The sequence below is a fragment of the Papio anubis genome, chromosome X, assembly GCF_008728515.1.
Source record: "Papio anubis isolate 15944 chromosome X, Panubis1.0, whole genome shotgun sequence".
Classification (NCBI taxonomy): Eukaryota; Metazoa; Chordata; class Mammalia; order Primates; family Cercopithecidae; genus Papio; species Papio anubis.
This window is the reverse complement of record NC_044996.1, coordinates 131,892,049-131,917,393: the sequence shown is the minus strand read 5'-3', so window position 1 is coordinate 131,917,393 and position 25,345 is coordinate 131,892,049. Positions and strand designations below refer to the sequence as shown.

The 25,345-nt window shown below is 40.6% G+C and overlaps 2 protein-coding genes across 3 annotated transcripts in view; one reads left to right on the top strand and one right to left on the bottom strand.

The window, feature by feature from the left end:
• Positions 1-1,852: 1,852 nt before the first annotated feature.
• On the bottom strand, positions 1,853-20,171 carry TRAPPC2 (trafficking protein particle complex 2). 2 transcript variants are annotated; one of them, XM_017953936.3, is made up of 6 exons: positions 20,062-20,164; positions 19,586-19,727; positions 7,580-7,691; positions 4,244-4,388; positions 3,722-3,807; positions 1,853-2,209 (listed from the first exon to the last, which is right to left on the bottom strand). In XM_017953936.3, the coding sequence occupies exons 3-6, from the start codon at positions 7,670-7,672 to the stop codon at positions 2,111-2,113; spliced, it is 423 nt and encodes a 140-aa protein (XP_017809425.2). In that variant the 5' UTR covers positions 7,673-7,691; positions 19,586-19,727; positions 20,062-20,164; the 3' UTR covers positions 1,853-2,110. The 2 variants fall into 2 exon arrangements, with proteins under 2 accessions (XP_017809425.2, XP_003917468.2); XM_003917419.3 differs by lacking the exon at positions 19,586-19,727 and having other exon boundaries at positions 20,062-20,171.
• Positions 20,172-20,242: 71 nt separating this feature from the next.
• The window catches only part of OFD1 (OFD1 centriole and centriolar satellite protein), a 35,080-nt gene continuing 29,977 nt past the window's right edge, over positions 20,243-25,345 (top strand). Inside the window, 5 exon segments of the mRNA XM_003917416.4 lie at positions 20,243-20,620; positions 20,791-20,889; positions 22,025-22,225; positions 24,680-24,748; positions 24,836-24,866. Of these exon segments, the coding sequence (XP_003917465.2) occupies positions 20,609-20,620; positions 20,791-20,889; positions 22,025-22,225; positions 24,680-24,748; positions 24,836-24,866 (412 nt within the window). The 5' untranslated portion in view covers positions 20,243-20,608.

Sequence of the window (25,345 nt, the reverse complement as noted above, 5' to 3'; positions counted from 1 at the left end):
GTTACTAGTTCTTACCTCACCTTCACCAGCCTGGAGAAAAGGGTACCACTGTTGGGCAGCTGAGCCAAGTCTTCCCGCTCTCAATCCACCCTGCTGCTCTTGGTTGGCCTGCATCACAGCCCTCTGGATGATATGCTCATTGAGGGTGGGGCCAACTATATAGAAAAAAATACTCATTTGCTGAAATTACTTCTAGATTTCTAGATGAGTATGTAAATTTTTCTGCTCCCAAAGCTCTGGCATCTAGTTTGAGTCGATCTGAGCTCTGTAACAGGTGAAGACATCATATCAGTTTGCACGCTATCAATAGGGGAGAGAGGACGAAAGCAGCACTTTAAAAATGGATATTAAACTACCACGATCTTAAAAAAACATCTTTATTTAAGAAATCAAATAGGGTAAAAATGATGCCATTTCACACAAGGATACAAGACAAAGCTTAGAATTACTTGCTCAAAAGTTACTCAGAATGGAACAAAATTGTTCAAGTGCTCCGAATTAGCACAGGTTGTATTACTTGCTTTCCAATGGACATTTACTATTTTACAGTAAGATCTACTTATCATAGGAACAAAGAGAAAATTCCCAGCCCCCTCTGGTGTATAACCTAAAAGGCTGAGTACAAATGTTAATGGATTCCAAACTTTTCTTTGACAACAGTACTAAAAATTGCATTACAACTTTTTACGAGTATCAACAGTTTACTGTCTGAGGGAAAGGAAATAGAATATAAAGTGACAGAAGCAACACACTTCACTGTGGCCTGCAACTGCTCCCAGCCTCCTATTTTATAAACATGATTTGGGTTCTCACATTATAGCAGGATCACTATTCCTAGCCTCTGGCAGAAGCAGACATGTGACACTTAGCACTGCACAAGTGTTTCTTTGGCTTCTTGAGTAGTGCTGTGTATACTGCCTATACATTTTTATAACATCTTTAAATGCATAACATCAATGTATGTGCTATCACATTTCACTCTCAACTGCAGAATATTTTAATTTTAAATTTATCTACCAAATCTTGACTATGACATTTATTTTTGGGTTGTTACATTAAGATCAACCTATCTGGGCCAGGCACGGTGGCTCACACCTGTAATCCCAGCACTTTGGGAGGCTGAGGCAGGAGAATTGCTTGAAGTCAGGAGGCAGAGGTTACAGTGAAACAACTGCCACTGCACTCCAACCTGGACGACAGAGCGAAACCCCATCTCAAAAAAAAACACAAAAGATCAACCTATCTGAATCGGGCAAGTCAAAAGCTTATTCCTGGCTGGGCACGGTGGCTCATGTCTGTAATCCTAGCACTTTGGGAGGCCGAGGCGGGTGGATCAACTGAGGTCAGGAGTTCGAAACCAGCCTGGCCAAAATGGCGAAACCCCGTCTCTACTAAAAACACAAAAATTAGCCAGGCGTGGTGGTGCACGCCTGTAATCCCAGCTATTCGGGAGGCTGAAGAAGGAGAATTGGTTGAACCCGGGAGGTGGAGGTTGCAGTGAGCCAAGATTGTGCCACTGCACTCCAGCCTGCACGACAAGAGCGAGACTCCATCTCATAACAACAAACAAACAAACAAAAACATAAAAAAACAAAAAGCTTATTTCATGGCCAGGCGTGGTAGCTCACGCCTGTAATCCCAGCACTTGCCGAGACGGGTGGATCACGAGGTCTGGAGTTCAGGACCAGCCTGACCAATATGGTGAAACCCCATGTCTACTAAAAATACAAAAATTAGCTGGGTGTGGTGGCACGCACCTGTAGTCCCAGCTAGTCAGAGGCTGAGGCAGGAGAATCGCCTGAACCTGGGAGGCGGAGGTTGCAGTGAGCCAAGCAGAGCAAGACTCTGTCTCAAAAAAAAAAAAAAAAACATGATTATTGATAATGAGCTCTTCATAAATAACACTGTTCACAAGGAAATACCAATTGATCTATTGATATGTGACATGAGACAGAATGTACTACTTTTAAATATAAAAGGAATTTCATTAGGTTTAGATAAGCTGAGAATACACAAGTTTTCCAGGCTATTTAATCAAGTAACTTACAATGTACACATTCCTGAGTATACACCATTGTGGTGACATCATTTATTTTGGAATTTTCTGCATTCAGCTTAAAAGGTGTTTCTTCCCAAGAAACTGAACTTTTCTGTCAAATGCACTTGATCGAATAGGAGAATTGGGTTCATAAAATGGATTCATTGAAAACTAGGAAAGAAGAAAGTATTAGTGAAGCAAAAAAGCTGACAAATCATAAGTCTCTGAAAGGAAATCATTTTAAAGTTTTAAATTAAAAACCAAAGACATTCAAAAGTCTAAAGACCACATTTTTAAGTTTTACTGAAAATGCTGCATTGTTAAATACTAACATCCTCTTAAGGAAATTTTTATTTTGGTGTTTTGGTTTTGAGAAGTATCTGGGGTAAAACTAATGGCAGTATGATAAATGTTGCCTATGTCAGTTAACTTTCAGGATTTACCCTGTGTGTGAAATACTCATATTCATTATAAATAAATGGATTAATCTGTATGGCCCTTTGGCTACATAAAACAAAGTCTGCCATGTGCTCAGAGTTCAGAAAAAGCTACTCTTATATGGTAATCTTTTAACAATCAGATTTTTAATACTCTCCTTTAACACAAGACTGCTAAATGATCAGCTTCTCAAAGTAATTAGTGTATCATAACACGAGAGAAAATCATTAAATGGAATCACTAATAGGAAAGGCATTGCTGATTTTTATACCTTAATCACTTGATATTGTTCATCTTTATAAGAGGGCTAAATATTACTACCTCTGACTAGGAATACTGTTAAATTGTATTACTGTGCTGATATGCAAGAAATTCTGTCCAAATACAGAACTTATTGAAATTATTAAAAACATACGGGCCAGGGATGGTGGCTCACGCTTGTAATCCCAGCACTTTGGGAGGCCAAGGCGGGTGGATCATTTGAGGTCAGGAGTTCGAGACCAGCCTGGCCAACATGGCAAAACCTCGTCTCTACTAAAAACAGAAAAATTAGCTGGGTGTGGTGGCGCACACCTGTAGTCTCAGCTACTTGGGAGGCTGAGGCAGGAGAATCGCTTAAACCCGGGAGGCAGAGGTTGCAGTGAGCTGAGGTCATGCCACTGCATTCCAGCCTGGGTGACAAAGCAAGACTCTGTCTCCAAAAAACAAAACAAAACAAAACAACACACTGTTACCACTGCAGTGTAACCATGACGTTGTATTATTATTTTATTTTTCAAAATCAAGAAATGCAAGTGGCACCATTCTTCTTGAGTGGCTGTTTGATCATATAAAAATCACTTCCTGCCAGTTTATGATCTGTATTAATTGCACTGTAACTTATTTGTAAAGTAGATGGAAACATTTTAAATTATGAAGTAATTTTCCCTTATATAGGCTGCTTCCTTGCTGTCTTTAGGGATCCCTAATAAAATCAGCTATGAGCACCAAGAAGTGAAGAATGAAACCAATTTACCTTCACAGTCATCTAAAGATAACTACCATGAGTTGTGTTCCTAAATACATATTCACCTGCCTGTGAAGACTTACCTGCAGAGAGAGTTGACAGAGATAGTTCTGATGGGGGAAAGCTAGTCTGAAAGGTACACTGCAGCCTAAGGGAGTTACTTCGATAGGCCACTTTCCTGACAAAGGTCGAATCCTTTCTCTACCATCAGATTTTAAAAATTATAGAACATACCATACCTTTATATATAAATCATAAACATCAGTAAAGAAGTTATTTATTCCATCTTCTTGCCTTATGCCATGAAGCATAATAAACCTCATATGTGACATAATTAAGGCACAATCTTTCTTAGAAATGAAAAACAAAAAGCAACCAGTTCGTTGATACAATATTCTTCAAATTAGTCACATGCAGTGTATTTGTGATGGAAAAGTTGAATATATAAACTGGGTTTAAAATTAGCTTAGTTTTATCATAAAGAGAACATAAGCTTTCAAAGTTAGAAAATAACTATAAAATAAAGTAAAATAACCTTGATAGGGTCCAGATAAACTTTTTTTTGTGTATGAGACTTAGTTTTAAAATTAGCTATTAAAATGTTTTCCCCCCCTAAAAAAAGAAAAGTAGCCCCATAAATGGAAACTTAAATTTTCACCTGACTGTGATGTCTACAGACTCAGAGCCTGGCATCTATGTTCCATGTTCTTCTGGTTTGTGAACCCAAACTTTAGTTATCTTTACTAAGAAGGTAAGGATATGCCCCGCAGTGACAAATGCTGACACAAACCACTCGTTGAACTTGTCCACAGTTTTCAAGTACATGTTGTTTGACAGCCACATGTTCTCATCTACGAGGTCGAGAGCAGCATGAGCTATGAACTGGTTCAGATGACGATGGTCATCCTAGATGACAGTGTGAGCAACCACAGATTAACATTTCCATATGACATCAAGAATGCTGACATTTCATTCTGTAAATTCTATAGATGGTTTTCTTGTGGGGAAAAAAACAGTTTGCTTTTATACTTTGTTATTGTCATGAGACTTACAAAAGATCTGTTTTCACATTATATTCTATTTTTAAATTTGATATCTAAATCTCAAAGAACAGAAACAGTCAATTAATAAATGTGTATACAGATGATTTATACAAAATCATTTATTCAAAATCTTTTTCATAGAAATTTTTTTTCATGCTTCAAGAAGGAAGTTACCAAATTCTGTAACCATTTAAACATGTAAAAAAAAGAATACTATGTTTAAAAAAAAAAAAACAAAAAACAAGATCCTGTGGAGAAGAGGTGCCATTCACACCAGGCTCAAGGTCTGGGAGGAAACGGAGAGGGCCCAGATTCCTGCACAATGGCACCAGGTAAGCAGTAGAGACAGTTGAAATGGCGCTTATAACGGCCTGCCAGAGGCCTCTTTCCAGTGCATGGAGCTTACATGGCAGCGGGACCTGGAAGTAGTGGGAGGTGATGCTCAGCCCCAGCTGTGAGCAGTCGCCTGTGTCAACAGCAGGACACAGTCCTGTCAGAGCTGGGAGTGTCCTTTTCCTGGGCTCAAATGGCTTAAGTGAACAGAAGGTAGGACTGTCTGACCATAATGTGAAGAGGGAATTCACAACTTGGAATGCAGTCTTACCCTGATGTAATTCTTTGAAAATACATTTTTTGGCCAGGTACGGTGGCTTATGCTTGTAATCCTAGTACTTTCGGAGGCCAAGGCAGGTGGATCACCTGAGGTCAGGAGTTCGAGACCAGCCTGGCCAGTATGGTGAAATCCCGCCTCTACTAATACAAAAATTGTGGTGGTGCATGCCTGTAATCCCAGCTACTCGGGAGGCTGAGGCAACCGGGAGGTGGAGGCTGCAGTGAGCCAAGAGCACGCCATTGCGCTCCAGCCTAGGGGACAAGAGCAAAACTCCGTCTCAAAAAAACCCAAACAAACCATTTTCCAAAGAATACCTCTGTTATGGGTTGAAGTGTTTCCTCTCCAAAATTCCTTTGTTGAAGTCCTAAGCAACAGTACCTCAGAATGTGGCCTTATTTGGAAAGAGGGTTGCTGCAGATGTGGTTAGCTAAGATGAGGTCACACTGGAGTAGGGTGGGCCCCTAATCCAATGGACTGGTGTATTCAGAAAAAGGGAACATTTAGAGATGCACACAGGGAGAAAAAATGCCACATGAAGGCTGGAGTTAAGCTGCCACAAGCCAAGGAACTCCCAGAAGCTGGGAGAGGGGCCTGGACAGACCCTTGTCTTAGTGCCTTCATAGGAAGCATGGCCCCACTGACACCTTGATTTCACATGGTGACCCTCAGAACTGAGACAATAAATTTCTGCTGTCCCAAGCCACTCAGTTTTTTGTACTTTGTTACAACAGCCACAGGAAACCAAGACGGCTTCCTTGCCAAGGAGGCTGTTCTCATGCCTGGGCTGGAGGAGGGCGGCCTGTTGCCCTGGAATCCCATACATAGTTAAAGCATGTTTTACTTCACTCATGTTGCCATGACAAAGCTAAGTGAATCCTTAGAGAAATGGCTGTTTTTATGTCTGGCTCACAGCAGTGTTTTCTTTTACAATGATGATCAATCCTGAAGAATTAGGAGCAAACTGGGAAAACGCTTTAAGAAAGTGAGTGGTAGCAGGAGAAAGAACTAAAATCAAGTTATGCAACAAAGTATTTTTATGTGTGCTTTGTCCACCACAAGGCCAGTGGAGTGCACAGAAATTATATACAAGTAGCTGCATCCCAGAAAGCAATACTGGTACAAGATACCTCAAAACAAGTTTTAATGAGTAGTGTTCTCATAATATGAGAAAATAATGTCACAACACCACCTCGTAGAGAATCCCTTAAACAAATGCCTATCTTATTTTGGTGGCAAGGCCCAAATAGTTGAAAAATATCATATATTATGCATTACAATTAACTCAAAACATCAGTTCCTTAAAGGACATTAAGGCCAATTTTTGGAGGTTGGGAGAAATATAGCAAACTTGTCAGCAATTTATTAGAAACAGAAATTGGAAAGAACTGGGTCTTTTCATGTCAAAACTCTACAGGTCTGGGCCAGGTGTGGTGGCTCACATCTGCAATCCCGGCACTTTGGGAGGCCGAGGGCAGGCAGACCACCTGAGGTCAGGAGTTCAAGACCAGCCTGGGCAACATGTTGAAACCCTATCTCTACTAAAAATACAAAAATTAGCCTGGCATGGTGGTGCACACCTGTAATCCCAGCTACTTGGGAGGCTGAGACAGGAGAATTGCTTGAACCCAGGAGGCAGAGGTTGCAGTGAGCTGAGATCGTGTCACTGCATTTCAGTCTGGGTGACAGAGCAAGGCTCTGTCTCAAAAATAAATAAATAAATAAATACATAAATAAATAAATAAGATCCAAATGGTTTTATTTTAAGCATTTGGGATGGTAATCTTTCTTAAAATATATGGTCCATTTTCCTTGTCTCCAAAAAAAAAAAAAAAAATCTACAGGTCTGAACGGCAATATGTTCTCAAGCCAAGCTTGGTTTTTGGAACCATTCTTGACAAGAAAGTCAGATATTATCACCTCTGGTGCTGCTTTTGAGCTTCTTGTGTACAGCCAAGGTGTCACTGGGGAGGGGAGCATGCAGGCTCAACCTAGCCAGGAAGTGCTGCAGAATGCCCCTGAAGTGAGGTGCTGCAGGCCCACTGGCAGCAGGAAGACAGGGAAGTAAGGGGCTTTTCTAACTCAGTAGGTCCTGATGAAAAACGTGATTCATGAAAATAGCCTGGACTTTCATGGCATTTCAAGGCAGCAATCTGCTACAGGTGAACTATGTTTTTATGTGCTTAAGCAGCAGCAATTCATGGTGGGTGACATAGTGAACTGAATATCATGGGAATGCCAGAGGTCATGCTAGTCTGTGCTGAATTAAAGGATGAATAAACAACTCCAAGGATATTCCCTGGCTGGCTTCTATCAGTCTGTGGGACTCCACAGCAAGCCTCATTTAATTGTGGTGGATTTCAGTTACCTTATCTGTCCAGATCTTACAGTTCTAAAATAATATTATACCATATCATTACAATAGCATAAAAATTCTTACGTACTTTGGATTCTGCCTTCCCAGCTGGCAAAAACTCCATTTCAAAAACTGGATTATCATGGTGGCCAACAATTACAAAGTAGAAGCTCCCAGACATGGTCTTCAATATATGGCTCCTAATTAAGTGAAAAATGGTACATATTTTTAGTAGTCAATCTTCAAATTAAAAAATGACTAATGGGAAGTGTAGAATTCCTTTTTTAACTTAAACCTGACATTGTAGAGGAAGAAGCTACTAAGCTTGGCACAGTTTCCAGTTTACTAGTGAAGATACACAGCTTCTGGAATAAACAAATTATGTAACTGTGATATGTCCTGTAGAATCTAATGTATTTTCATAAGGAAACTGGAAGACCTCTAACATGAAATCACTAAGACAACATTCTCATGATCTGAAAGTATGGCTCATTTAGCTCAAGGGGCCCTGAGTGTCTGGTCGAGTAAGCCAGGCTTCACTTGGACTGGACCAGTTAGCAGCACGGACACCTAGAAGGATTAACAGAAGGTGGTGGTAAGTCAAGGACAATACAGAGTAGTGGGAAGACCAACGAAGTAATTAGCTTGCCTTAGAAATTTCCAGGAAGCATCCGTCGGGGGAAACTAAAACCAACTCTACCTCATGTCACTTACCTAGAAAGGAGAGACACTGTAGCACTGATCCACAGACTGCGTGTGCTGTATTTGTCTTCCTTCTACTTGAAGTATGAGTGCTATAAATCTAAGTCTTTGCAAATCTAAGGGTCTATGATATGCCTCTTTATACACCAATTTATAAGAAAGGAAGAGTTTTGTATTCTAGAAAAGATGGAAGAAATAATCCATAAAGGAAGACATTCTGAGGCACTGAGAGATCTTGGAACTAAGTTTAACACATTGGGCAGGGTGCAGTGGCTCACACCTGTAATCCCAACACTTTGGAGGGCTGAGGTGGGCAGATTGCTTCAGCCCAGGAGTTTAAGACCAGCCTGGGCAACATGGTGAAACCCCATCTCTACATGAAATACAAAAATTAGCCAGGCATGGTGGTATGTGCCTGTAGTTCCAGCTACTCAGGAGGCTGACGCAGGAGGATCACCTGAGCCCAGGGAGGTCAAGGCTGCAGTGAACCGAGATCGCACCACTGCACTCCAGCCTAAGTGACAAAATGAGACCCTGTCTCAAAAAAAACCAAAAAAACAAAAACAAAAAAGTTCAACAGATTGGCAAAAGAAATAAAACTACGAGAAACTGGGGAAAAAAACATAAGTGATTCCATGGCTTTTAGCACAGATAATTGAAATCTAGATGAATGATGGATAGGTGGGGGCATGGATGGATTTATCCCAAGGTAACCCCATGGTGTGTATTTTTAATACAAGGACTTTGGAGTCAAACAAAGTTAGGTTCAGGTCTAGCTCTGCTACTTACTGGCAATGTGACCACAGGCAGTCCTTAATTTCCTAATGTCAGTTTTCTCATCTGTAAAACAGTGATAACACTGTAGCACCTTATGGTGCACTTATGAGGATCACACAATCTAATGCATGTAAAGCACCTGGCACAGTGTCTGACTCACAGTACCTGCTCAATTAATGTTATTTAGAATAACATGGAAGACTGTATGCACACTGGGATGTGGTGACTAGTAACTTCTCAACATGGAGTGGAAATCAAGTAAACCGGGAGTTACAGTCAGTCTCCTGGAACATACATCTGAGGTGTGTTAGAAGCCAAGACTTATCAAGCCTCATTGGGCCTTCTGCTGATTCACACAGAACATACAATGAAATCAGAAGAAATCTGATATGTACTTGCTAATGAATGACACATTTTATAAAGAAAATCAAGGCACAGCTGGCACTTTTAACTCTAGAATTGGGAGGCCATAACTGGGAAAGAAAAGGCAGATCAGAGACTCTTGGCATGATGAAGCAGGATTTAAAATGCTATTTGGGGCAGGGGTGGAGGGGTGGGGGACTATAGACTGCAGGCCAAATCTAGCCTTGCCCATCCTTTTGCGACCATCTAAGGTTGCTCTCACACTTCAATGGCAGAGTTAAGCACCTGTGACACAGACCATCCGTCCCACAAAGCCAACAATATTTACTATCTGGCCCTTTAAAGAAAATGTTTGCCCCTGTTTTAGGGGTAAGATGAGAAAAAGGTCCAAACAGAAAAAGTGGATAATAAAGACAAGCTGGAATGATAAAAAAGCTATGCAAAACTAGAAGAACTGGCAATAATTCTCCAAAGTGAAGGGAAGAAGGAGGGAGTTGAAATTTGAACAAAGTAAACAATGATATCATGAATTCTTCCTGAACTAGATTTCAGAGCTGGAGTCTGCCAAGGGAAGGGCTTCTTACTTTCTTCAGCACATTTAAGCAGCAGCAAAAACAAAACAAAAAAAACAAAACAAAACATAAGGAAATATATGTACATATATGTATAAGCGAGATAACATGCATCCCCACACTCACCTCTATATGGAAAGCCACAAATGGGCAAGCAGCATGGCACTAAGTCAGCAGACAGAAAGGGAACTCAAAGACCGACTGCATGAGGATGCTGTTACCAACTACCCAGCTGCACAGAAGATGAGACAGAGCTTTCTTTATATACATTCCGTGCTTGATTTCAGCTGCCAATTATTTGATTTTGTAAACAGCTGAAAAAGCAAGAAGGGCTGTAGCTTTTCATTCACTTCCGCCAAGAAAAAACTGACAGGTGAAGTGGAAGAACTGAATTCACCCTGGGAGAAAATGACCCCATTATCTCGGGAGGGGAACAGCTGCAATCACTTAGCAAATACTTGAGGGTATCCAGCAAAGGTAAGACATACACTAGGATTCTGTGCTGTCCAATCTATGGAACTTTGTGCGAGGACGGAAATGTTCTACACCTGTGCTGTCCAATATGGGAGCTAGTGTGCATTAGAAATGTGGCTAGTGTGGGCCGGGCATGGTGGCTCACGCCTGTAATCCCAGCACTTCGGGAGGCCGAGGCGGGAGGATCATGAGGTTAGGAGATTGAGACCAAACTGGCTAACACAGTGAAACCCCGTCTATATTAAAAATACAAAAAATTAGCCGGGTGTGGTGGTGGGCGCCTGTAGTCCCAGCTACTTGGGAGGCTGAGGCAGAAGAATGGCATGAACCCAGGAGGCGGAGCTTGCAGTGAGCCAAGATCGCGCCACTGCACACTCCAGCCTGGTGACAGAGTGAGACTCCATCTCAAAAAAAAAAAAAAAAAGAAAGAAATGTGGCTAGTGAGATTGTAGAACTGAATTTTAATTAAACATAAGTGGCTAGTGGCTACAGTACTAGACAGCATGGGTCTACATCAATGATTCCAAACTAGTGGCACAATCATATGCCCCTCTGGGACAAAGCTTCCAAAGGAAGGATTAGGCAGCAATATTTGCTGTTCTGCAATATTTGCTGTTCTGCAGCCTCCACTGGTGATACCCAGGCAAACAGAGTCTGGACTGGACCTCCAGCAAACTCCAGCAGACCTGCAGCTGAGGGATCTGTTAGAAGGAAAACTAACAAACAGAAAGGAATAGCATCAACATCAACAAAAAGGACATCTACACCAAAGCCCCATCTGTAGGTCACCAACATCAAAGACCAAAGGTAGATAAAACCACAAAGATGGGGAGAAACCAGAACAGAAAAGCTGAAAATTCTAAAAGTCACAGCACCTCTTCTCCTCCAAAGGATCGCAGCTCCTTGCCAGCAACAGAACAAAGCTGGACGGAGAATGACTTTGATGAGTTGACAGAATTAGGCTTCAGAAGGTCAGTAATAACAAACTTCTCCGAGCAAAAGAAGCATGTTTGAACCCATCGCAAGGAAGATAAAAACCTTGAAAAAAGGTTAGATGAATGGCTAACTAGAATAAACAGTGTAGAGAAGACCTTAAATGACCTGATGGGGCTGAAAACCATGGCACAAGAACTTTATGACGCATGCACAAGCTTCAATAGCCGATTTGATCAAGTGGAAGAAAGGGTATCAGCGATTGAAGATCAAATTAACAAAATAAAGCAAGAAAACAAGGTTAGAGAAAAAAGAGTAAAAAGAAACAAAGCCTCCAAGAAATATGGGACTATGTGAAAAGACCATATTTACATTTGATTGGTGTACCTGAAAGTGATGGGGAGAATGGAACCAAGTTGGAAAACACTCTTCACGATATTATCCAGGAGAACTTCCCCAACCTAGCAAGGCAGGCCAACATTCAAATTCAGGAAATACAGAGAACACCACAAAGAGAAGAGCAACCCCAAGACACATAACTGTCAGATTCACCAAGGTTGAAATGAAGGAAAAAATGTTAAGGGCAGCTAGAGAGAAAGGTCAAGTTACCCAACAAGGGAAACCCATCAGACTAACAGCAGATCTCTCAGCAGAGACACTACAAGCCAGAAGAGAGTGGGGGGCCAATATTCAACATTCTTAAAGAAAAGAATTTTCAACCCAGAATTTCATATCCAGCCAAACTAAGCTTCATAAGTGAAGGAGAAATAAAATCCTTTACAGACAAGGAAATGCTGAGAGATTTTATCACCACCAGGCCGGCCTTACAAGAGCTCCTGAAGGAAGCACTAAACATGGAAAGAAACAACCGGTACCAGCCACTGCAAAAACAGGCCAAACTGTGAAGACCATCAATGCTATGAAGAAACTGCATCAATTAACAGGCAAAATAACCAGTGAACATCATGATGACAGGATCAAACTCACACATAACAATATTAACCTTAAATGTAAATGGGCTAAATACCCCAATTAAAAGACACAGACTGCCAAATTGGATAAAGAATCAAGACCCATCAGTGTGCTGTATTCAGGAAACCCATCCGACGTGCGGCACATACAGGCTCAAAATAAAGGGATGGAGGAAGATCTACCAAGCAAATGGAAAGCACAAAAAAACAGGGGTTGCAATCCTAGTCTCTGATAAAACAGTCTCTGTTTTAAACCAAAACAAAGATCAAAAGAGACAAAGAAGGCCATTACATAATGGTAAAGGGATCAATTCAACAAGAAGAGCTAACTATCCTAAATATATATGCACCCAATACAAAAGCACCCAGATTCATAAAGCAAGTCCTTAGAGACGTACAAAGAGACTTAGACTCCCACACAATAATAAGGGGAGACTTTTAACACCCCATTGTCAATATCAGACAGATCAACAAGACAGAAGGTTAACAAGGATATCCAGGACTTGAACTCAGCTCTGCATCAAGCAGACCTAATAGACATCTATAGAACTCTCCACCCCAAATCAACAGAATATACATTCTTCTCAGCACCACATATCACATATTCTAAAATTGGTCACATAATTGGAAGTAACACACTCCTCAGCAAATGTAAAAGAACACAAATCACAACAAAGTGTCTCTCAGACCACAGTGCAATCAAATTAGAACTCGGGATTAAAAACCTCACTCAAAACTGCACAACTACATGGAAATTGAACAACTTGCTCCTGAATGACTGCTGGGTAAATGACGAAATGAAGGCACAAATAAAGTTGTTCTTTGAAACCAATGAAAACAAAGACACAACGTACCAGATTCTCTGGGATACATTTAAAGCAGTGTGTAGAGGGAAATTTATAGCACTAAATGCCCACAACAGAAAGTGGGAAAGATCTAAAATCGACACCCTAACATCACAATTAAAAGAACTAGAGAAGCAAGAGCAAACAAATTCAAAAGCTAGCAGAAGACAAGAAATAACTAAGATCAAAGCAGAACTGAAAGAGATAAAGACACAAAGAACCCTTTAAAAAAATCAATGAATCCAGGAGCTGGCTTTTTGAAACGATCAACAAAATTGATAGACCACTAGGCAAGACTAATAAAGAAGAAAATAGAGAAAAATCAGATAGATGCAATAAAAAATGATAAAGGGGATATCACCACCAATCCCACAGAAATACAAACTACCATCAGAGAATACTATAAACACCTCTACGCAAATAAACTAGAAAATCTAGAAGAAATGGATAAATTCCTGGACACATACACCCTCCCAAGACTAAATCAGGAAGAAGCTTAATCCCTGAATAGACCAATAACAGGCTCTGAAATCGAGGCAATAATTAATAGCCTACCAACCAAAAAAAGTCCAGGACCAGACAGATTCACAGCCAAATTCTACCAAAGGTACAAAGAGGAGCTGGTACCATTCCTTCTGAAACTATTCCAATCAACAGAAAAAGAGGGAATCCTCCCTAACTCATTTTATGAGGCCAACATCATCCTGATACCAAAGCCTAGCAGAGACACAACAAAAAAAGAGAATTTTAGACCAGTATCCCCGATGAACATCGATGCAAAAATCCTCAATAAAATACTGGCAAACCAAATCCAGCAGCACAGCAAAAAGCTTATCCACCATGATCAGGTCAGCTTCATGCCTGGGATGCAAGGTCGGTTCAACATATGCAAATCAATAAACATAATCCATCACATAAACAGAACCAATGACAAAAACCACATGATTATCTCAATAGATGCAGAAAAGGCCTTCAACAAAATTCAACAGCCCTTCATGCTAAAAACTCTCAATAAACTAGGAATTGATGGAACAGATCTCAAAATAATAAAAGGTATTTATGACAAACCCACAGCCAATATCATACTGAATGGGCAAAAACTAGAAGCATTCCCTTTGAAAACCGGCACAAGACAAGGATGCCCTCTCTCACCACTCCTATTCAACATAGTGTTGGAAGTTCTGGCCAGGGCAATCAGGCAAGAGAAAGAAATAAAGGGTATTCAATTAGGAAAAGAGGAAGTCAAATTGTCCCTGTTTGAAGATGGCATGATTGTGTATTTAGAAAACTCCATCATCTCAGTCCAAAATCTCCTTAAGCTGATAAGCAGCTTCAGCAAAGTCTCAGGATACAAAATCAATATGCAAAAATCACAAGCATTCCTATACACCAATAACAGACAGAGAGTCAAAGCATGAGTGAACATTCCCATTCACAATTGCTACAGAGAGAATAAAATACCTAGGAATCCAACTTACAAGGGATGTGAAGGACCTCTTCAAGGAGAACTACAAACCACTGCTCAATGAAATAAAAGAGGACACAAACAAATGGAAGAACATTCCATGCTCATGGATAGGAAGAATCAATATCATGAAAATGGCCATACTGCCCAAGGGTAATTTATAGATTCACTGCCATCCCCATCAAGCTACCAATGATTTTCTTCACAGAATTGGAAAAAACTACTTTAAAGTTCATATGGAACCAAAGAAGAGCCCAGTTACATTGCCAAGACAATCCTAAGCAAAAAGAACAAAGCTGGAGGCATCACACTACCTAACTTCAAACCATACAAGGCTACAGTAAACAAAACAGCATGGTACTGGTACCGAAACACCACACATCTACAACCATCTGATCTTTGACAAATCTGACAAAAACAAGAAATGGGGAAAGGATTCCCTATTTAATAAATGGTGCTAGGAAAACTGGCTAGCCATATGTAGAAAGCTGAAACTGGATCCCTTCCTTATACCTTATACAAAAATTAATTCAAGATGGATTAAAGACTTAAATGTTAGGGCCAGGTGCGGTGGCTCAAGCCTGTAATCCCACCACTTTGGGAAGCTGAGAGGCTGAGGTGGGTGGATCACCTGAGGTCGGGAGTTCGAGACCAGCCTGACCAACATGGAAAAACCCTGTCTCTACTAAAAATATAAAATTAGCTGGGCATGGTGGCACATGCCTGTAATCCCTGCTACTTGGGAGGCTGAGGCAGGAGAATTGCTTGAATCCAGGAGGTGGAGGTTGTGGTGAGTCGAGATTGCACCATTGCACTCCAGCCTGGGCAACAAGAGCAAAACTTCATCTCAAAGAAAAAAAAAACTTAAATGTTAGACCTAAAACCATAAAAACCCTAGAAGAAAACCTATGCAATACCATTCAGGACACAGGCATGGACAAGGACTTCATGACTAAAACACCAAAAGCAAAGCCAACAAAAGCCAAAATAGACAAATGGGATCTAATTAAACTAAAGAGCTTCTGCATGGCAAAATAAACTACCATCAGAGTGAACAGGCAACCTACAGAATGGGAGAAAATTTTTGCAATCTACCCATCTGACAAAGGGCTAATATCCAGAATCTACAAAGAACTCAAACAAATTTACAAGAAAAAAACAATCCCATCAAAAAGTGGGCAAAGGATATGAACAGACACTTCTCTAAAGAAGACATCTATGCAGCCAACAGACACATGAAAAAATTCTCATCATCACTGGTCATTAGAGAAATGCAAATCAAAACCACAAAGAGATACCATCTCATGCCAGTTAGAATGGCAATCATTAAAAAGTCAGGAAATAACAGATGCTGGAGAGGATGTGGAGAAATAGGAACGCTTTTACACTGTTGGTGGGATTGTAAACTAGTTCAATCATTGTGGAAGACAGTGTGGCGATTCCTCAAGGATCTAGAACTACAAATACCATTTGACCCAGCAATCCCATTGCTGGGTATATATCCAAAGGATTATAAATCATGCTACTATAAAGACACATGCACACCTATGTTTATTGTGGCACTATTCACAATAGCAAAGACTTGGAACGAACCCAAATGTCCATCAATGATAGACTGGATTAAGAAAATGTGGCACATATACACCATGGAATACTATGCAGCCATAAAAAAGGATGAGTTCACGTCCTTTGCAGGGACATTGATGAAGCTGGAAACCATCATTCTCAGGAAACTATCACAAGGACAGAAAATCAAACACTGCACATTCTCACTCATAGGTGGGAACTGAACAATGAGATCACTTGGACACAGGGCAGGGAACATCATGCACCGGGGCCTCTTGAGGGGTGGGGGGCTGGGGGAGGGATAGCATTAGGAGAAATACCTAATGTAAATGACAAGTTGATGGGTGCAGCAAACCAACATGGCACATGTATACCTATGTATCAAACCTGCATGTTGTGCACATGTACTCTAGAACTTAAAGTATAATTTAAAAGAAAAGAAAAGAAAACATCTAGCTATTTCAATAAATCCAAGTTGTCAGGTCCTGACAAATTATATACCTTGGGTTAACAAATGTGATTGCGTAACTTCTGATCAATGACATTTGAGAAATTGCAAGAAAAATGCCATATCATCCACTAGGTTAAATGCTATTCCTATTTTCAGAAACAGGAAAAAGGCTTATCTCCTAGTCTATAACAGGGTACATTCAGAGCGACTAGAACACCAACAGAAACATGTATTAAATGCTTATTTTCAGTCAGATGCCATGCCAGGCACTTTTATTATACATTAACTCATTTAATGTGAATCCCTAGATAAAAACAGATTATTATTCATTCATATACTCCTGGTTGTACTAGAACAAGTCATGCCAAACTTACGTTTTTTGTTTCTGAAGGGAGATACGGTAGGTAGACAGAAAGTCATTTTATGAAATATTTTGGTATCTAAGAACAAACTGGAGTCCTGGAGCCTGGGTGAAAATACAGAGTCTTGCTAGAATGTTGCCCTCCATGAGAGCAAATACACCATTTGTCTTGTTCACTGTGGTATCCCTAGAGGTACAACAGTGCCAGGGACCCAAAAAACACTCATCATTTGCTGAATGAGAGACGGCTCACAGCTGACTTGAGTGTCAATACTCGGAGAACGTTCATTGGGTGCTCCATGTCAATTTATGGCACAGGGTCTCTAGGAAGGCTTTGAGATTGACCTTAACCTAGTTTAGCTCAGTATTTGAATCAATATCTTGAATGAAGATAACTTATCACATTCAAAGATAACACCAAGGACAGCTAACTTATTAGAAGGCAGAAGTTAGGATTTAAAAAGATCTCCATGGCTAAGAGAGCTAGGTGAAATTAACAAGATAGAAGTTAAGAGGATAAGAAAGAAAGCCTTGTACTTGGGCTTAAAAATTAACTGTACAAAAGGACAAGGGAAATCTAGATTAAGAACAGTTCATCTATATCAACCCAAAAGTTCTGCAAGCTCAGTAAGAGGCAAAAGTCTGACAGGTTTGTCAAAAAAGCTAATGCAATTCTAGGTGGTATTAAGAGCAAGGTCGGGGAGAATGCTGATGTCCTCTTCAATAATATTATCATCTTTGGGGAAGGTACTCAGTTCTGGGAATCATATTGTAAAAGGATCAATAACTCTGTGTGTTACAGGGGAGGGGAGGGCAGGATCTAGGCTAGGAAATGCTCTGGAAACCAGACAAGAGCAACTGAAGGAAAGAGGATGTTTAAACGGGGCGGGGGAGACTTTTTGGGGTGGAAAGGGAGCTGGGTACAGCATAGTACTATCTTTAAATACAGTAAGCTATCTAATGAAAAAGCGACTTGGCTTGGGATGGCAAATGAGTTTCCTATCATGAGCGAATTCTAATCAACTGGTAGTGACTGCCAGGAACTGGTGCTGAGAAAGATTCTGAGCCGAAGTGTGGTCAGCAGGAAAGAATGCTGTGATCAATTATCCATGTCTCCTATGAATTTGGGGAAGTGCAGTGCCTACAGGAGGGCCAAGTATTTGCTGACTCTGGACTAGACAGACTTATTCCAAACCGTTCCATAGGCCAAGCCCAGGACTGCTCATTGGAAGTCACTGGGAAACTAGAAACTAAGGGGTGGCTGGCACAGCACCAGTGCCAGAGTGGCAAGATGCTCAATGAACTTGGAAGTCCCTTCTCATTTTAAGTTGCAGGCAAATGCAACATAAAACTCATGGACTCCAGTTCCAAAGACATCCATTTTTGTAGCAAGCCTCTTTACAGCCTCTATAGAAGAGCTGCTAGAAAAACTGCCCTGTGCTCCCGACAGCGGTGGTTTCAGTTGTTCCATAGACCTGGGGTCATGAGACTAAACTGGTGTGGCATGGGATATGTCTATTGCCATGAGGAGGGGCAGTAGGAATACTACTGATAGGTCTCTAATGTGACATTTTCCTATTAGTATTATAAGCAATTCTCTCACCCCTTAGAAGTTATGCTAGGTTTTCGAGAACATTTTATCTAATTATATTCATGTATTTAACTGTGGGACCAAAGGTGGGGGTGGAAGTGAGGGGGTCTTCAGGAACATTTTTTTTTTTTTTTTTAAACCAGTGGACAAGCGATTCTACTTAACATTTACAACATATCAACATCTTTTTAGAACACTATTTTCATCATTCCACTCAAAAGCCTTGATGCATCTCAGCTACAGGATCATGTACTAGTACTCAAAACAGTCCCACATTGCTCCACATGTCTTTTCTCAGCCCTGTTGTTTCACCTCTGCTAGCGTTGACTCGTTTACTTATTTTTTCTCCCAAATTCACTTTGACTGTATCCACTTCAGAGCTACTATTATTTCTCTCATCATGCCTGGAATGTTCTCCCTGATTCTGCCTGCAACTACTACCCATCCTTTAAAATCCAACTAAGTCTCTCCTCCTCTTCAATTGTTTCCAACAAAAACCTACAGGTTCTCCACCTCCTATGAAGTCCTGTCACTCCTACTGCCTCTTAAATACTTTAAGTTTTTCACAGCCAGTGATGAAAACTCATTGTACACTTCTTCAATGCTATGTACAAAGCTGACATCCAATTTTGTCCTCACAGGACTTAGATACCGTATAAGGCTTATATTCCCAGCACACAACTCTGGAATCAGGCTAGATTCCTCACTGCCCCCAAGAAGATCGTGGCTTTTTTGTTTTCTTTTAATGATTCCTTTGCTCATTTTTCCCCTTCCTGTGATGTTCTCTTTTTGCTTACCACCCGAATCCTACCCATCAAGGCCCCGATAAAGTCACTCTTTTTCCACAGAGATGATCTGGATCACTTCCATCTTCAACCACCTGCCATTTAAACTCTTTATCCAGTCTACAATGCATCTTAGTTCTTGTTCAATTCTCTGGCCGTAACATTTTCATTATTGCTTCCGAGAGGTTTGGTTCTTTTTCTTTCTAATTACATTTAAGCATCATGAGGACCGGCTCACCTTTACCTCACAGCACACAATGGTTGGTACTCTAAAACGTTTAGCTCTGTGGATCTCAACCCGGAGCGATCTTGCTTCCAAGAGGACATCTGGCAATATCTGGAGACATCTTTGGTTGTCACACTTGGGGGAGAAGGTGATACTGACAAAATAGAGAGCAAGGATACAGCTAAACCTACAATGCACAGGGCAGCCTCCCAAAACAAAGAATCTTCCGGCTCCAAAAGGCAACAGTGCCGCCGTTAAGAAACCCTGGGTTAGCTGAATGACCCCGTGAACCGCGAAACCACAGCCCCCGAGAGAGCGGACGTTTGCAGGTGGAAGGGCCGCGCGGATGAGCTGGCGGAGGGCTGGCAGGTCCGGCCCGGCCACCCCGGGGAAGGGTGGAGGTACAGGACCAACATCCGCGTCACGCAGGGGCTAGGAAGTCCTCCAGGGACTCAAAACACCCACCCGCTACTCGCTCCAGTCCCTACCTGCAGCCGGAGGCCGACAACGGAAACGCAGCGTCAGTTTCCGCGGAAGACACCCCGGCTCCGCATCCACAGCCAGAACGCCTAAGCAGTTCTCGCGATACCCTGGGATGTGCTCTCGCGATACGTAGGTGGAGCTTCCGGCCGGTGCTGGGCAACCGAGTGCATGCCCCATAGCTCTTCAGAGAGGGAAGGCTGTACTTAGCAGGTCTCCGGAAGTTGCGGGATGGGCTGTGAAGCGGTCAAGCCTTGCCGCCTTCAGTCCCTAGTCTCTGGCCCCCCGCCCTCCAGCCGCCTTTGAGTCGTGCCTGGGTCCTCACCCATGCCTCAGAACCGTGAAGAAAGGAAGCTCGCGTGTTTGCTAGAAAACCTAGTTGGGAGTGCGAGGCAGAGAACGTTCAGCACCCTTGTTCCTCCCGAACCTCCGGGACAGAGGCAGCGCTCTGAGGGCAGGGATTCCCCTTCGTCTTGGCCCCACAGCCCAGGCTGGGCACTGAACTCGGGCCGCGGCGGGGCGAGCGAGGCGAGCTTCGGAGGAAGCTGATGCCTGATGATGGCTCAGGTAGACACACCTGCCCCTTCTCGGGGACAGGCGGAAATGAAGTCTTGTTTGTGTTCGTTAAAACTCCTTTCCCCGCTAGGCCTCTTATGGCTTCCCCGGAGGCCACTGGTCTGTTTTCAGACGTTCACGCCTCTGCCCCGCAGGTAACCTGTAACCATTTTGTCTTCTAGTCCAACATGCTCCCCGTGGCTGATGTGTTGAGTCAAGATGAACTGCGCAAAAAGCTATACCAGACGTTTAAGGATCGGGGTATACTGGACACACTCAAGGTATCGGATTTAGGCGTATCTGTGTCATAACTTTTACAAGTGTAACCTGTAACAGGTAGTTAAAATTCAGTCAAGGTTTCGGTTTTAATAATCGTATGATACATAGATTGTAATGGTCAATTACATTTTTATATTCCCGAATAACTGTCTATCCTGAAACATTACAGTCTCTTGAAAACGTTTGAGAAAATGTTGAGTTTGAGTAGTCTTAAAGGAGCATATTCAAATAATTAATTGAATTTGACAGTAAGATAGGAGGAAATATTTATATAATGAACACAGTAAGATTAGGCTTGTTTTATAAATATGGCTTATAGGTTCCTAAACTAGTAAGTGGATTTGTAAAACAGTTGGATGAAGGACATTGACACCATATAGAAAATACTAGTGTACTGCTTAATAATAGTTTGGGAAATGAAAAATTTCATCTTTAAACTATATTGAAATGTATGAATATTTAATTTGGGCAGCGAATATCTATTAGTATACTTTATATTTGGATTAACAGCCAGGAGTAGGATTAGCTCAGCGTGTTTTCATTGCAATATGCATTTCAAAAGCATATTTTACATTTAAAATACGTAGATATATCCTGTATATGTATCCTTTTTTAATTTAAATTATATGGTGAGCATTTCCCTGTTTCCTTAAAAGTTTTTTGAAATCTTCATTTTCAGTGGCGACAGGCTTATCTTTGGATATTTTTGTAATGTATATAGCAGTCCCCTGTTGTTGAATATTTTGGTTATATTCTCCAACAGTCCACAGAGGTGTGATGAAGTGGCAGAAATTTTTCCTATACTTAATATCCCAATCGTAAGCTGCTGAAATGGGCTTCTAGGGAAGTGAAGTTATGAGTCTGCAAGCGGATCTGGCTAACCACCCGTTTCATTTGGAAGCTGGGGAAAGAAAGCTTTTTCTAGAACCCACTGGACTGCTTGTCTCACGGGGTAAGACAAAGTGTGCAGGGAAAGGTTCCTAACTTCTGGCCATGGATCTAGAACCATTATGGAAATAGAAGGAAGGTTTCCAATGAATGTAACACATCTGTGTATATCTCTAATGAAACAATCCTGCTGAAATTTCTTTCCCTTGTGTTTGTTTCTTTTTTATTTTTGTTTTTATTTTGCACTAGACACAACTTCGAAACCAGCTAATTCATGAGTTGATGCACCCTGTATTGAGTGGAGAACTGCAACCTCGGTCCATTTCAGTAGAAGGGAGCTCCCTCTTAATAGGCGCCTCTAACTCTTTAGTGGCAGATCACTTACAAAGATGTGGCTATGAATATTCACTTTCTGTTTTCTTTCCAGAAAGTGGTTTGGCAAAAGAAAAGGTAAAGTCTTTCCTTTTCTATTTTTGAATTTTTTATTAACAGGTTCTTCCTCTGACAGTAAAGTGCTGCATGATAGCTAAGTGTTCCTTGACTAGGTCCATTTCTAGTTCCTCTTTGAATTCACGTTGTACCTGCACATAATATATTTGTTATATAATAAGTGGGTACTAAATTTGAAATTAATTTTTTGGCATCTCATTTAGTCTCATGTAAAATAGTGATATATAGAATCTCTAAATGTTCCAGACCTATAATTGATCTATCCTCTATCTTGTCTATTAAGATTCTGCCAATCTGCTGAATGCCTACTGTAAGCTTGGCACTGTGATAGGCACACTGCAGATGTTTTGTGTGTTACAGATGAGGAACCAGACACTAGAGAGGTGAATCAGTTTGCCCAAGCTCAAGTAACTTTTAAGTGGCAATACAGGGTGGTAAATCTAGATCTCTAACATGAGCTCTTTTTTCCTGCACTAGTTTCTTCAGATGTTTCTCTTCTTTGTAATTAGATAAGTGAGAAATATGTAATTTAAAAAATCTGTAAAGTTCTCAAATATTAAAAAGACTTGTTTTATTTTTTACTACTTTTCTAATTATTTTAACTATATTTCTTCACCATTACTGTTGAACATTAGTACTACTTTATTATTTTAAAGGCAGTTACAGCAGACTTTCCCTGTGTATATGTGCGTGTTTTGTTTTTTTTTTAATAGACTTTATTTTTTCAGAGCAGGTTTGGGTTCACAGCAAAGTTAAGTGGGAAGTACAGAGAATTCCCATATGCCTGCTGCCCCTACACACTCACAGCCTCCCTCACTGTCAACATCTTGCATCAAGGTGGTACATTTGCTACAATTTATAAGCCTACCCTGACATGTCATTATCACCCAAAGACCATAGTTTACGGCGAAGGTTGCAGTGAGCCGAGACCATGCCACTGCACTCCAGCCTGGGTGATAGGGCGAGACTGTGTCAAAAATAAAATAAATTTCACTCTTGTTGTTGTTCATATGTTTTTGCTTTCTTTGTGTTTTCTGTAAGTATCCAAAAGTTTCATATTCCAAAGTTTTAATGACACAAGAAATACAGTATTTGAGTGAAAACTTAAGTAATTTGCATTTCTTCATAAGCAACCAAATTTTATTTATTGATATTAGGAATTTATTTATTTATTTATTTATTTGAGACAGAGTCTTGTTCTGTCACCCAGGCTAGAGTGCAATGGTGCAATCTTGGCTCACTGCAACTTCTGCCTCCCGGGTTCAAGCTTCCCAAGTAGCTGGGATTACAGGCACCTGCCACCACACCTGGCTAACTCTTGTATTTTTAGTAGAGACGGCGTTTCACCATGTTGGCCAGGCTGGGCTCAAATCCTGACCCCAGGTGATCTGCCTAACCTCCTAAAGAGGCGGGATTACAAGTGTGAGCCGTCGTGCCTGGCCTGGAATTCATTTTTGATACATCATTCTCTAACTTTCTAATCACTTTATACTTTTACTTATTGTATAATAGTCAATTACATAATTATATAGCAGGAATTAATCTCGTTCATACAACTTAACGGTTTCTACTAATGTAAAATGCCCATGCAGAATATTTTCTTTAAAGGAAAACCAATTGAAAACAAATATCAGTGTTCTCAGAGCAGACATAGCGAATGGCATATACTGTAGTAGAAATATATTTTAATAGCTACCAAAAATGTCTGTTTAACAATAGTTTAAGTATAATTATGGTTTTAAGGACAGTAAAAATTTATTTACATTTTTAAACAATGAATACTTTTTAAAAAATTGTAATTGAATGACCCAGGAACTCAGTCATGTATTCATTGGATATTTCAGTGTCATCTGTAAGGCATTAAACATTTCTGTTAGACATATCTTTGATGTGAAGTACTTAGAAGTTAATTACATGGGCCGGGCGCGGTGGCTCAAGCCTGTAATCCCAGCACTTTGGGAGGCCGAGACGGGCGGATCACGAGGTCAGGAGATCGAGACCATCCTGGCTAACCCGGTGAAACCCCGTCTCTACTAAAAAAATACAAAAAACTAGCCGGGCGAGGTGGCGGGCGCCTGTAGTCCCAGTTACTTGGGAGGCTGAGGCAGGAGAATGGCGTAAACCCGGGAGGCGGAGCTTGCAGTGAGCTGAGATCCGGCCACTGCACTTCAGCCCAGGCGACAGAGCGAGACTCCGTCTCAAAAAAAAAAAAAAAAAAAAGAAGTTAAAGAAGTTAATTACATGGTAAAGATATTTTGTCCTTTTGACCTTGATATGTTTATAGTAACTTATTTAACTGTAAGAAAGAGCTTTAAGTTTGCTTTATTAGCATAGTTATGATCTTATTTAATCTGAAGGATGTTTCTTAATTTCATATTCAGAAACATCCTAATTTATCATTTAAACACTGATATAACAATATGTCTAATTAGTAACCTTTTTTTTTTTCTTAAGGTATTTACTATGCAGGATCTATTACAACTCATTAAAATCAACCCTACTTCCAGTCTCTACAAATCACTGGTACGATGGCTCAGTTTCTATAATCTACTTTGGTTTGTTAATTATAACTGAATAGCTGAATAAAAGTAAAATATTTTCTTTTAACAGGTTTCAGGATCTGATAAAGAAAATCAAAAAGGTAGGAGCCATCATCTTTGTAGAGAACAGCAACATTTTTCTATGTACTTTTTCCTCTAAAAGAATTAAGCTAACTTTTAAGGAGAAGAGTAAAATTTAATTTGATTTAAATTATTTGATTTCTGCAGGTCATTTCCCCTATATTTCCATTTTTGTAATAACTTAGATATTCAAATAAGAAAACTGCAGACAGTATCAAAGGCCCTACAGACAGGCTGAAAGATACTGTTTGTAAAAATACCCACTGTTGGGAACATTTCAGCAGGAAAAAAAAAAAACCCTCAAAAAACTAGTAACTTTTAGGCTAAGTGTCTTTGTATACTAGGTATCCCTCTCAAGTATAATTGATAGGGTATTAGATGTATTAATATTTCCTTAAAGAATGAGAGTTGTATTCAGTAATGTGTTATATGTCTTTTGTTCTTAAGTGTTTATACAGGCCAGGCGCGGTTGCTCACGCCTGTAATCCCAGCACTTTGG

Bases quoted from the DNA above. Each gene is read 5' to 3' on its own strand.
- TRAPPC2 (XM_003917419.3), bottom strand. From the start codon at position 7,672: ATGTCTGGGAGCTTCTACTTTGTAATTGTTGGCCACCATGATAATCCA. The intron at 3,808-4,243 runs ATATCCTTACCT...TAATTATGTCAC, and splicing joins AGCATTTGTCACTGCGGGGC to ATATGAGGTTTATTATGCTT. The intron at 2,210-3,721 runs GTATGGTATGTT...CTTCTTTCCTAG, and splicing joins TTTATGATTTATATATAAAG to TTTTCAATGAATCCATTTTA.